The following is a 14,287-nucleotide window of genomic DNA, read 5'->3' on the forward strand; positions in this document are numbered from 1 at the left end:
CCTACAGCGGGTGTCACAACAAGAAAGTACTAAACCTGGAGGAAGAGGGTTTCTGGCTAGAACTGCTGGATGGTGGCAAGAGATTTGAGATTTTTCTCTGACTGTCCCCCAGTTTTACAGAAAAAGAAAGCCCCTCACTATGGTAGATGGTCCCCAGGTGTAAAGACTACTGGAGAGACAGGCAAAGTGACCATCTGAAATTCTGGCCTTACCAAATTCACTTTCAATCAAGACACCACAAAGTTCCCCCTTCCTAAGAGCCATCTCATTAGAAGATGTATTTATAGTAAACTTCTGTTTTTTACTTAGGAAAAAGAGAAAGAAAAAAGAACAAAAAAGACTCTCAAGACCTGAGAGGTAATCTTGGTGAGAACCCTGCGGGAAATTTTTCCTGCCCCCACCCACTAACCCACATCCCAGGCAGGGTACCAGAGCTGTCCAAAACTGCAGCTGCCGACGGCACAGATGGAAAAGGGTCCAAGAAAAGTCAACTCTCCTTGGCCGAGGGTGGGGAATGTCATGAAATGATCCGTGTGCTGAATGATCAGAAAAACTTTGAAAAGCTCTTCTAACAATGTTCCAAAAAAGGACAAATACTCTTAAGACAAATGAAAAGATAGGTATCAGGCAAAAAAATATAAAGCACAAAAGAAAATCAAATGGGACTTCACGACTTAAAAATACAATAACAGAAATAAAAGTATTTACAGAATGCTCCATCCAACTGCAGCAGTATACATGTTCCTCTCAAGCACGCATGAACATTTATGAAGAAAGACCACATTCTAGGCCATAAAACAAACTTCAGCAAGTTCAAAAGAACAGAAACCATACAAAGTATATTCTCAGTCCATAGTGGAATTAAACTAGAAATCACTAACAGAAATATAGCTGAAAAAAAATCTCCAAATATCTGGAGATTAAACAACACATTTTTAATACACATGTCAAAGTCTCTGGACACATTAAAAATACTATGAACTAAATAGAAGTGAAACTACAGCTTACCAAAATTTGTGGAATGCCAACAAAAGCAAGGAAGGGGAACTCTGTAGCACTAAATGCATATATTAAAAAGAAGATCTAAAATCGATAAACTTTCACCTTAAAAAACTAGAGAAAAAAGACCAGTATAAACGGAAGGCACAAAGAACTAAAGAAATAATGAAAAGCAGAGCAGAAATCAATAAAACAGAAAAATTAACAAGATAAAAAATGGATTCTTTGAAAAGGTCAATAAAATTTGATAAACCTCTAGTCAAGCTCACCAAGAAAACAAATTAGATGACATAAATGACTAATATCAGAAATGAAACAGGAGCTATCAACACTGATCCATGGACATTAAACGGGTAATAAATTTCAATGAACTTCACAAACACTGTTATGCCCACAAATTTGATAATGTAGAGGAAATGGACCAACCAATTCCTCAAAAGACACAACCTACCAAAACTGACATAAGAAATAGATAATATGAATGGGGCTATATTTATTAAAGAAAATGTACCATCAATTAATGTCCTTCCAAAAAAAAATAATGATAGTAAGTACCAGGCCCAGATGGTTTCAGTAGTAAATTCTATCAAACATTTAAGAAAGAAATATTACCAATTCCTACACTGTGTTCCAGGAAACAGAAGCAGAGGGAACACTCCCTAACAAAGTACGTGAAGCAAAAACTGATAGGAGAAAAACAAACATGCTCAGCAACACTCCTCTCAATAATCAATAGAACGAGCAGAAAAAAATTAGCAAGGATAGACTGGACTTGTACAACACAGTATCAACTGATTCGATCTATTTAGAAACCTGTTTTCCCTGCAGAAACAATAACGAATGAACTGTGGTGCGTCCTCACAAGGGAATACCACCCAGTGACAGAAAGAAACACACTAACACTACACACAGTAACTGGGCCAAATCTCAAAGGCATTATGCTTTTGAGCATAATGAGTGAGTGTAAAAAGCTAGCATCAAAGGTTACACAAAGTATGATTCCATTCATGCTAGTCTGGGAAAGGCAAAAACGTAGAAACAGAAAACAGATCAGCAGTTACCAGAGGTTCCGAGAGGGGGAGGATCTGAACCGAAAGGGACAGTAGGAAGGAATTCTTTGGGCTGTTGGAACGGTTCTGTACACTGCCTGCCTGTGGTGGGGATTACAAGAATCCAGGCATGTGTAAGAACTCACAGAAAATACACACACAGGGAAAAGTGAATTTTCCTTATGTAAAATTTAAAAATTAATACAAATGAAAAAATCATTATTTCTTAATGACTGAAGCCCAAGAAAACAGTCCATTCTGTTCGTGTCAAATGATTTAGGCTAACACAGCAGTATTATTCATAATAGCCAAGAAGAAGAAACAACCCAAATGACCATCAACAGATGAACGGGTAAACAAAATGTGGTATGTTCATACACTGAAATATTATTCGGCCATAAAAGGAACGAAATACAGATAAATGCTACAATGTGGATATACCTCAAAAACTTACTAAGTAAAAGAAGACAGACACAAAGGACCACACATTATTATCTGTTTATATGAAATGTCAGAATAGGCAAATCTACAAAGTACATCATTGGTTATTCCAGGCCTAGAGAAGACGGGTGGAAATGGGGAAGGGTGGTGACTGCTAGAGGTTAACAGGGCTTCTTTTTGGGATGATGAAAATGTTCTAAAACTGACTGTGGTAAATATACGAAAACCAACTGAGTTGTACATTTTAAAATGGGTGAATCATATCACAATTAACGTTACCCAAAAAATGTAGGCTAGATTACTTGGGAGAGGGGAGTGCGTAATCCAGCGCCTAATACATTCGCCACCTAAGAGTCCATGAATGAACAACTCTTGTAGACAAATCAAATACCGTATCCCCAATGCTGAGCACAGTGCCAGCTCACACTAAGCACTTACACATACAGTACACTTAGGTGTTTTATGCAAGGGATGCCTATCTGAAGATCTCGCATAGTCCAAGATGAATCTGAGTGTAAAACAGGAAGGGTGCATCCTAAGAGGATGTATATCTACACCCATTACACAGCACATTTCAGCTTTAATGGTTGTTAGTTCTCTGTTTCGTCTCTGTGTATTAAAGGGTACTCTCCAAAATTACAATTCATCTTGGCAATTTTTTTTCAACCCTTATAATGATTTATCACGTTTAATTTCTGTACCAAAGGTATTTCTGAACAGCTCTTAGGACCGCTATTTAATGAACATTATGAGAGTGTTACAGGATATTTTACAAAAAGATTTTAAGTTATAACAATGATAACACAATAGTCACTCAAATAAGCCATTTCAACGCCTATAAACAGCACAGTTCACAAAAAACTGACAGAAGGTACCAAGTCCTGTGTGCACCACAGGTGGGAAAAGAATAAACAATGTACAATTCAGTCGGTGCATCAGCATAGAGATTATTTTTCAGTGTTCTAAGTTTTGAAAAACATAAATTTTAAATAAGTAATTATTTTTAAGTTTTGCACACAAAAGAGTGAGGCCAAATTTAAAATGCATTGTTTCAATTTGCATAACCCAATTTTATATTATGACTGTCCTGTATTTGCTGAATGAAAGACTGGATGCTAAAGCCTCCAGCAGGGAATTCCCTGGTGGTGCAGTGGTTAAGAATCTGCCTGCCAATGCAGGGGACAAGGGTTCGAGCCCTGGTCCGGGAAGATCCCACATGCTGCGGAGCAACTAAGCCCGTGCACCACAACTACGGAGCCTGCGCACCCAGAGCCCAGGCTCCACAATGAGAAGCCACCGCAATGAGAAGCCCGCGCACCGCAATGAAGAGTAGCCCCCGCTCGCTGAAACTAGAGAAAGCCCGTGCGCAGCAATGAAGACCAAACGCAGCCAAAAAAAATTTTTTAATAAGTATTTAAATAAATAAAGCCTCCAGCAGCAGCAATTAGAGAAGATGATTAAGAAATATTGCATATTGTGTACTTCCACTGAGTCCAGGGAAACTGCTGAGGGATTTAAAATATACTTCAGATTTAGTATAGCAAGGCCGCTGATGGAAAAACTTCAGATAGGGCTTCCACAAATCTACTTGGTTATAAAAAAGGAAGTAATGTCTTTACATTAGCTGATGGCTACTAGCTATACGTGCACCGATGAATAAGCTGAAGCCTGTGGAACAGGCGGCATATCCTAGGTGGACAGCTAAAAAAGCAGGCCACCTAGACTCCTCAGAGTCAGACAGACAGTAAAGGGTAGTAAGTCTCCTACAGACTCAGGCCACGTGTTGGGCCACGTTTCTCTCTACCCACGTATCCTTTAAATAAAACACTGCATTCGTAACTAACTCCAGGACTCTGTTTCATTTTAACCATCTTTCCAACAATTTTTAAAAAACAGTATTTCTTGAGAGGCAAGGAACCATTCTGAATATGTCAAAATTAAGACTGTAAACAATTACAAGACAGGGACCTTGTCTTCTAGTTTCTGTGGAATACAAATTAAGACACCAAGGTGTTGATAGCTACTAAAATGACTACACCTGAGCTAAGAAAGTAACCAAATCACAAAGTTATTGGCAAAGCAAGGTATACAGGTCAGGGGAACTAAGTTTCAAATGCTGCTATTTCCTATCCACCCTGCCCACTCCACAATCAGTTAACTTGCAGAGAAAATGAACTACGTAACACCGTTCTTTGCAGGGCGTAGACCTTCTTAGGGACATCTGCACCGCCATGCTGCTGCCCTGACTCCCCAAGCCCAGCACACACACCGGTTGCAGGGGTGCCTCCGGTCCTCCGGGCAGAACACGAGTCCTCCTCCTCTGGCCAGAGTTGCCTGAGGTGTCCGACCGCTTGCCAGACACACCCCATTATTACCACGTGGTGAGGACCCTCTAGCTTATCGCGTCAACAGAGGCAACTGGGCCAGAAGGAGCACACAGAGACGGTCTTACTTGAGCTTCCTGAACTTTGTGAAGCTCCGATTGAAAGTCTTCCCCACTTCCATTGTCCTCATCAGTGTCACTGCAGACTCCACAAAAAAATGTAGGTGGAAGCTTTAACGTATCTGCTTTTGCCTTTTCTTCAACTGTTGGTTTCTTTTCCCAAACAATAATACATTCTTTCTCATTATCTGAAAATCCCATACAACACAAGGAAAAGCAAGTTAAGACGAAAGTAGATGAAGTCCAACTACTCCACAAACAATGGCCCTCAGTGTCATCTACAGATTATAGACCCAAATAACAAGACCCTGGATGCTGATGGAGAACCACCACCACCGGGAGCACAATGTTTTTCACTTCACGTTATTTTTAAATATTTAAAGTCACCAAGGCAAAACTGGTAATTACAGAGGTGACCAGATTGCAAGATTCCTTTTAAACAGAAAAGTTTTAAAAAACATTGTAACTAGTAATTTTACTGTTACATACCTGTTAGATTTTCTTCTAACGGTCTACGTTTTTCTGAGTCATCCAAATACAGTTTTCCATTAAGCTTCTTGACAGCTGTGTCGAAATCTTCATCTTAAAGTATAATTTGATTAAATAAAAGAACTTCCAGTAAATTTCAGGAGATTTTCCAGCCAGGAATCTAGGAAAATTATCTCCAACTTCACACTTTCCCTTACTCCCCACATCCAAATAGCAACCAACTTTGCCTATTCCACACCCCGAACGCCTTGTCTGAGCTGCTCTGGCATTCTGGCTCCCCCTCCCATCTCCACTTCCCACAACCCAGTCCTCCACACCACTGCCCAACTGTCCTGCTGAGATTATTCTGAGCACGTAACTCCCCTGCTTGAAAACTTGGACAGGGCCCACAGAGCTTTCCCCAATAAGACCCTGTCTCTGCCTCACAGTTCCCCCACCCCTCTGAGACCCCAGGGAAATGAGAATTGCTTTCAGTCCCCTCAAAATGCCTGCCCTGTTCACGGCAGCCACCCAGGGAATGCTAATAAATGAATGCAGCTCTTTCAGTCGTGACGTCCACTGACTGCTCACACATACATTTAGGCTCAATACCGGCCTGCAGGGCAGCAGGGGTGGGCTCCAGGAAGCAGGCTGAAAGCAATTTCATCACCCCACTCACTACGAGGACCGTGAGCAGAACGCTTTAAAGAAACAGGAGACTTACCGTCCTCCTCCTCTTCGCTGACGTAGTCTGGCCTGTTCTTGTAACAGAAGAAAGTGGGAGGAAGCTGAAGTTTGCTTGCAAGAGCTTTTTGCTCAGGGGTCGGGGTCAGCTCATACACAATGAGAACGTCGTCATCTGAGGGAAGATCTTCAGGCTTTTTCTTCTCTTCCACTGTAAGACAAATCAAAAAAATTGATAAAGACAAGGTGTTAAGTAATTAATTAATGTCAATATTCTAACTGAAAATAAAAATCATGGAACTTAATCAGCATGCTGATAAAAACACACATACTTTGATTTGGACACAGCTCATAATAACCATCAATTAGAATTAGAAGCCCGAGGTAATGTTCTATCAAAAACCCTTAGAGGACACAGAATCTACTTAATAACCAAAAAAAAAAAAAAAATCCTGCTTTTACTTACTGATCATTGAAAAAACTACTATTAACAGCTATAAATTAAAAAGGTATTTAAAAAGTGCAGCCACAATCATACTTGGAATACTAAATGGTTTAGCAAAATATCCATACATTTGCAATAACTGAAACATTAAAGAAGTCATAAGCAAAGATTAGTATAAATACAAAACTAAAGCAAAGCCAACTCGATGAGACCCTACAAGGAAAGTTAACAATTGCCAAGGATGGCGGGTGATTAAAATTACATCCAATTTTCTGTATTTCCAAGCATGATAATAGATAAAATTAAATTAAACCCGTTATCCTCTGGGTAAATAATCCTGTAGGAACCTAAGACAATTTCTATTAGCTGAAAGACCAAAAACAACAAAAAGGCAAAAGATGGAGAGAAAAGGAACTCTTCGTACAATATGTTCTGGTCTATAAAGAAGGATTTCTGGCTAAAGGAACTGATAAGAGTAAACAAACCATGAAGCATGCTCTGTACCAACTGGCACTGTCCAATATAGCCGCCTGACCACACTTGGCTATGAAGCACCTGCAGTGCAAGCAGTCCAAAGTGAGATGTGCTGCAGGTGTAAAAATACACACTGGGTTTTGAAGATTAATAAAAACAAAAAACAAACCAAAAAAACCCCACCAAAAACAAGGGGGAAAATATCTCATTATTAATTTTTTATACTGATTAGAAGTTGAAATCGTATTTTGGACATAATGCGTTAAGCTGAAGAGAGTAATAAAATAAATTTCATCTGTTTCTCTTTTTAGTTTTAAATGTGACTACTAGAAGCTTTTTGATTACACACAGGTTGCATTTTATTTCTACTGGATGATGCTGATCCAGAGAACAGCCCTTTTGCAATACTGAACTTGACTTTCACCCTCCTTTGTTACAAAAACATAGCATTAATTCCTAGCCAAGGACCACAAAAAGACACTGTGAGATAGAGATTCTTGTTTATCAGACAGCCTCAAGTCTTCATCTCTACAGTCCTTTGAAACCATGACATTCTCAGACTTGAAACAGAACAGGACTCTTTGTCCTGCAGCAGTATTTTGGTAAATTTGCTCTCAGACCAAGGACTCTTCACCTAGGGCCAACAGAGTCTGTGTACAAGTATGTACCCTTTATAGAAAAAAGTCCACACTATTCACATAATTTTTCAAAGAATGAATCCTTAAGAATAAAGGCTAAGAGCTGCTGTAGCCAGTAGTATGACTGGTGTACTTTAAAACTGAGGGTCCCAGAACTCACAGGTTGTCATGTGGTCATTGTAGTTGTTTGACAACTTGTAACACAGCTGTGTTGCTCAAGATACATTATTAAACCCTAACAGTGAGTTTTCCTCTCCACAACCTGCTCCTGACCGTCTCTAACAGAGCCAGCTGCCAAGTACTCCATGACAGCACCAACGCTTTCTCCCACAAGTGGTCTGTACTACACCGGGAACACACCAGGATATAATGGTAGCTCTTATACGTGGGGCCTACTTTCAGACACAGCATCTTCCATGTCCAAAAAGAAAGCACTAAAAGAAACACTCGGTTCCCTGTGGTACACACGCTGCTGCCATCACATTTGGACACTGGCAGACGATAAAGGTTAGGTAACATACAGGTCTTCATTAATCACAGTTGAAAACAGCATCTGATGTGCAAAACAGAGAAAGGGAAAGACCACACGGATCTACCTCAAAACAATGTTGTAGTAAAGCAATTATACCCCAATAAAGATGTTAAAAAAAACACAAAACAACGCTGTACAACATGTGAGAAAACATGACATCCAAGTACACGAGAGCAGCATTAAGGGGTCACGCCAGCATTCTGTCACATGCATGCTGCAGTGTTAAGCCCTTAACTGCACACAGCCAGTTACTCTGCTGAGGACCAGCAGCTGCTGAAAGACCGATGTCCTCTCACACTGCCAGTGCCAGCTCTGTACCTTCATTCTCAGGCTGGGAGGAAGGAGTGCTGCTCCAAAATGCCATTGGATTAGATTTAAAAAGGCTAAAATTAAATCCTAGAAAATAAAGAGTATTTCATTTTTGAATATATGGAGAATCAAAATGAATATAATTTTAAAATATAAAAGCCAGAGTCCATCCATTTACACCAATGTGGCCGTCTCACGTACCCATTTATCCCGAGGGCTTCATTCTTTGCTCATTTAACAAGTGGTGGCAAGACTGCCTTACGTAAAATGTGAACATCTCAGTACCATGCTCTCTGAGTGACAAGAACATAAGGATAATAACCTGAAGAACGAACCTGCTCATGATTCATGCTCAAGGCCCTAAGCTGGACCCAGTCCTGAGCTGAGTCCTTGTGCTCTGCTCGGACAGATGCATCTCCCAGGAACCAACATCTCCTAAACAACTTACACACAAGCTCTCTGCTGCTGTTTGAACATTTGAACACTCACCAGTAAACTGCTTTAGGGAGGAAAAAATTCTGCACAAGTATTTTTTGGCTGTTCACAGAGCACTGTGTTTATGAGCCGACTTTTACTAAAACATTAGCCTGCTATAAAGAGTCCACACCAAGATAAACGTTAAAAAAAAAAAAAATGAGGGAGGAAGAGAGGGAGAGAGGGAGGGAGGGCGAGAGAGAAAAAAAGAAAGAAAGAAAAAGGAAGGAAGGAAGGGAGGGAGGGTGGAAGGAAGGAAAGAGACAAATTCTGCTTAATCTAAAGGCTAAGTGCTTACCCTTTTCTGGTGTTTTAAACGTGTGACTGGTTGAGGACTGCTCCTTTGGAAAAGCAGGAGAGGGGTTTTTGACTTTGCTGTCGGAAGACGGTGTGAGATCAGAGCTCTGCGACTCTTGGTGACCACCAGGCTCCGCTCTTTTTTCAGATCCACTCTGGGCTGCTGAACTGGCCTCACTACTGTTATTTTTCAAAGGTGCATTAAAACTAAATCCAAACAAAGACCCGGTAGCTGAACTGTTGCCAAATGCAAATGGTTTTGACTTTTCACTGCTAAAAATGCTTTTAACAGACTCAGAACCAAATACAAACTTTGGAGGTGAAACCACTGCTTTTGTTGTTGTTTCAGGTGTGCCAGACACCCCGCCAACTTCTGAGGTTGCACCTGCCACATCATCACCCTGTGCCGAATCCGTCCGTTCTCTGGTGGTTTCCTCTAGCACAGCTACGGCGACTTTGCCGCATGGTGACTCTCTGGGAGTAGTCGAACGAGAAACATGAGGTGTTATCAAAAAATCTTTTTCTTGGGCTAGTTTTGCTTCATCAAATATTTTCTTAAACGAGTCTGCAACATCCTGTAGTTTAAAACGGACAGCTAAATGCTCTACTTTTCTTTCTCCGTCTGCAAAATCACATGCGGTCCACACCCACACTCTTTCTGTCCCTTTCATATTTTGCAAAGTCATGTCTGGAGTTATTCTGTGGTTGGCACAAAGCTTTAATACCTGGTCCCTTCTCATCACTATGCGAACTTGCTTATTATCATAATTCTGTAAAATCTTTATGTCGCCAATGCCTCTTTCTTTCCACTGCCCAGCATCTTTATCATACCTATAGAGTTTGGCTCTGTGACTAAAAACAACTTGTTCATTTTCCTCACCACTGGACACCTCGACTAGATCAGGCAAAGGGACGACAGGTTCGAAGTGCTGTCCATCTCTCTCCTCCTCCTGAGTGACATCAGAGTCTTCATCCGTGCCCACTGAGGCCCCACTCTGATTTAACTTGGCAGGAGACTTAGACGGGCTCAAAGCAGATTTAAAACTGAAGTTAAAGCCGGTGGTTGACTCACCGAAGCGGAAGAGATTTTTCCTCACGGGGCTGCTGGCCAGCGGGGAGGCGTGCACTGAGCTGCTACTCACGCTGTCGTCCAGAGCGTCTTCCCTTAGGTCATAGCTGTCCCACTCGAGGGTGGGCCCGGCGGCCTCAGGACTTGGCATGCCACTCACGGCCGCAGCACTGGCAGCTCCTGCTCCTGAGCTCTTACTCTCTTCGTCAGTGACTTTTGCTTGATCATTTGTCAAAAACGTCTTGAAATCTTTTAATCCGCTCTTCATCTCTTCCGCCCTCTGGATTAGCTTGGCAGCTCTGCCAGTATCCACAAGCTTATGGGGAGTCTGCAGTGGAATATCTAACAGAAGTCGCTGGCATTCCTCAAATTTCTGTTTGAATTCTTCAGCCAGCTCGGGTGTTTTGAATTTTGCTGCCAGCTGCTCTAGTTTGGCATCGCCATCAGAAAAATCACTAGCCAACCACATCCAGGCCCTGTCCGACCCAGAGAGGGGCTTCAGGTGCATGGTGGTGGTGATCCAGTGGTTGGCACACACCTTCAGCACCTGCTCTCTCCGCATCAGCATTCTCAGTTTACCGTTAACTTCATTTTTGAGAATTTTTAAGTTCCCCAAACCCCTTTCTTTCCACTGACTTATCTCAGCATCAAACCTAAACAATTTTACCCGCTGTGAGTAAAGAACTTTCTCATCTTCTTCTCCTGTGACAAGCTCCACTTTCTCAGGCATCTGGACGACTGGTTCAAAATGGATATCGTCACTGTCCTCAGTCTTATAGGCGTCATCATCTTTCTCAAGGTCAGCACAAGTGTCGGCTTTATCAGCCATTTTACTACTTTGTGAGGAGAATAACTTCTCTCCAGCACCCGAAAAGCCCTTGAAATTGGGGTCTTTTTTGCCAAACTGAAACCCTTCTCCTGAATTTGATTTTGCAAGATCTGCAAAGGTAAAAGTGCTGCCAGTTTGACCAAGAACCACAGCACTCCCATCTTTCTGACCGCCAGCATCCTGAGCCTGACATCCAGCGTCATCTCCAAAGGGCTTTTCACTCTTCCTCCCCTGACTTCCCGGCTCCTGAATGCCAAATTTAAACCCGTCAGCAGACACAGGAACAGAAAAACTAAATCCTTCTTTTGTTGACTTAGAGTCTGTATTAGAAGAACTCTGAAATGTAAATGAAGGTGTATTTTCTTGATCCACACGCCCAAATTTAAATCCTTGTTCTGCACTGCCAAACTTAAAGGCTTTTTCTGAAAAGCTACTTTTAAATCCTGTTCCCACCTGACTTCCAGAAGAATCATTTGCCCTAGTTGTTGAGCCCAAAGTGAAAGCTGAAGGTTCTTCTGCAACAGGTTTATGGGCTGGTTTAGAGATATCACAAGCCACACATTTTAAGGAAGAACTCTCATTTCGCACAAAGCAAACGCTGCAATCCCACTGTCCTTCCTTCTTGGTGAATATCCCTTCTAGACCACTCTTTGGAGCCTTGCTTGTCTCTGAGGTGCCAAACTTGAAAGAGGCAGGTGCTGGGACAGCAGAAGCAGGTAAACTCTGTTTTCTTGGATTCTGACAAGCCACACATTTTGTAGAACTTCCTTCATTTCGTACCAAACAAACGCTGCAATCCCACTGTCCTTCCTTCTTGGTGAACATCCCTTCAAGTCCACTGTTTGGAGCCTTGCTTGTCTCTGAAGACGCAGGTGCTGGAGCAGCAGAAGTGGGTGGATTCTGACAAGCCACACACGCTGCTGCACTTGCCTCATTTCGCACTAAGCACAGACTGCAATCCCACTGTCCTTCCTTCTTGGCGAAAACTCCTTCAAATCCACTCTTTGGAGCCTTGCTTGTCTCTGAAGCACCAAACTTAAAAGAGGCAGGTGCTGGGACAGCAGAAGCAGGAAAACTCTGTTTTCTTGGATTCTGACAAGCCATACATTTTGCAGAACTTCCTTCATTTTGTACTAAGCAAACACTGCAATCCCACTGTCCTTCCTTTATTGAAAAAACAGATCTGAAATCACTGCTGGCAGATTTAGGAAGATCTCCCTGGCCAAATTTAAAGGAAGGCTGCTGAACAAATGAAGATCCACTTTTGTTAGCAGACTTTGTATTCTGACATGCAATGCATCTAGATACAGTGGGTTCATTTCTTACTAAACAAATACTACAATCCCAGTGACCTTCTTTCTTTGGAGTAATCAATGCAAATCTATCTGGAGTATTTTCTGAGCCAGATTTAGGAGTGGAAACAGTTTCAACTAATGATGAGCTAAGGAGCTCTTTACTGCTTGGGTTTAGATTTTGGCAGGATACACATTTCTCAGCAGTTGCGGCATTCTTTAATGAGCAGCTGTTACAATGCCACCAAGACCCTTCTTTCTTTGCAACCTGAAATTCAAAGTTCATGTTTCCGGCAGCAGATTTGCCAATATCCTTGTCATGACCCGTGGGTTCTTTTATAGTTCTCGTAGACTGACTGGAAGTTGTGGCTCTGTTTGCTCCTGAGGCTTTTAACATGCTCTGGGCCTCTTCAAACTTGCACTTAAAAAGTGCTGCCTCCTCGGGTGTCTTGAATCTAATAGCAAGCTGTTCTGGTTTGGGCGACTCGTCTGCATAGTCCAGAGCGTACCACACAAAGGACCTGTCCGAGCCGGCGTTGGGCGCCAGGGCCATGTCTGGGCTGATGTAGTGATTCGCACAGATTTTCAACACTTGCTCACGTCTCATCAGTAGGCGGATTTTACCGGAGGTTTTGTGCCTTAGTATCTTTACGTTGCCAATTCCACGCTCTTTCCATTCTCTTGATCCCGCATCAAAACGATACAACTTGGCACGATTGCAGAAGAACTCTTCCTCATCCTCCTCACCAGTTCTCACTTCAATCTTATCGGGAAGAGGCACCACCGGCTCAAAGTGAGGGCCATCGTCGTCCTCGTCCCCGTGCGCACTACCCCCATCAGTATCATGACTCTTGTTGGCCGGCTCTGCAGCAGGCGTTCCAAACACTGATTTCCCTGGACCGTGGAAAGTAAACATATCATCACTGCGTCGAAAACCAGAATTCTTTTGCTGATTTGGGCCCATGTTTTCAGTAAATGAAATTCCAGGCACATTTTTGCTTCCAAAATTGAATGTATTTCGAGGTCCAATGGTCTGAGCAGCTTTTGTTCCACCGTAGCTATCTCCTTGCAATGGTTTGTCTGAAGTCAGGAGACCTAAAAGGCTTTCACTATTAGTGTAAGTCGTAGAAGGGGGCTGTGCCACAACCTGTGGTGAGGAAAATGTGAAGTCGCCATCATTTGATTTGAAATTTGAATTAAATTTAAAAGGAGTTGGCTGTGATGTACGCACAGGTGCTGCCAAAGATGGCCCCATGCCTTCACCTGGCACAGGCTGGACAAAATTGGTTTTTCCAAATTCCATACCCTTAGATTCTGCAGATCTTGAAGCATGAGCTGCAACTGGAGGTTTTGTAAAATAACCTGGTTCTGGTAAAGGTGGATTTGTGCTTGTCTGTTGAACATTGTAATTAAAGTAATCATCACCCCTAGGTGATAGAATTCCTGTTGCAGGAGACTCAAAACGCAATGGGGGACCATACATCTCTTGAGAGAACATACAAGCAGACGAACTCTGCACTGGTGGTGTGTGCATCTGCTGTGAGTAGGCGTAGATATGCTGCTGAGGTGGAAGCCTATTCATGCCATAAACTGGTCCCTAGGAAAAAAAAATAAAGAGCACATTTTTGTAGGTTGTCTATAAAACTATAGCTTAACTAGATACAATCCAATTCTCATAAACCTCAAGCATGAGTACAGGGTAAATACATCACTAGGGCATACAGTGCATCCTTAAGAGAAGACACTTCTACATTACTGCAAAGATACTTACAGCTCTAGTTCTCCTTGGAATATAATGAAAATTGCCTTAACTAATGACAGCACCTTAAAAACCTAATTCTCCT

At 42.0% G+C, this 14,287-nt stretch overlaps 1 protein-coding gene across 2 annotated transcripts in view; it reads right to left on the bottom strand.

The window, feature by feature from the left end:
• Window positions 1–14,287, bottom strand: part of LOC132435160 (E3 SUMO-protein ligase RanBP2) — a 54,153-nt gene that overhangs the window by 8,645 nt on the left and 31,221 nt on the right. Inside the window, exons 20-24 of one of the 2 annotated variants that reach the window (XM_060027192.1) lie at window positions 9,255–14,040; window positions 8,492–8,569; window positions 6,125–6,295; window positions 5,422–5,514; window positions 4,942–5,120 (exon numbers count right to left, since the gene is read on the bottom strand). In XM_060027192.1, the coding sequence (XP_059883175.1) occupies window positions 4,942–5,120; window positions 5,422–5,514; window positions 6,125–6,295; window positions 8,492–8,569; window positions 9,255–14,040 (5,307 nt within the window). The remainder of the gene's footprint in view (window positions 1–4,941; window positions 5,121–5,421; window positions 5,515–6,124; window positions 6,296–8,491; window positions 8,570–9,254; window positions 14,041–14,287) is intronic. The other variant, XM_060027191.1, reaches the window with a different exon arrangement.

The sequence above is a fragment of the Delphinus delphis genome, chromosome 12 (assembly GCF_949987515.2).
Source record: "Delphinus delphis chromosome 12, mDelDel1.2, whole genome shotgun sequence".
NCBI classification, from domain to species: domain Eukaryota; kingdom Metazoa; phylum Chordata; class Mammalia; order Artiodactyla; family Delphinidae; genus Delphinus; species Delphinus delphis.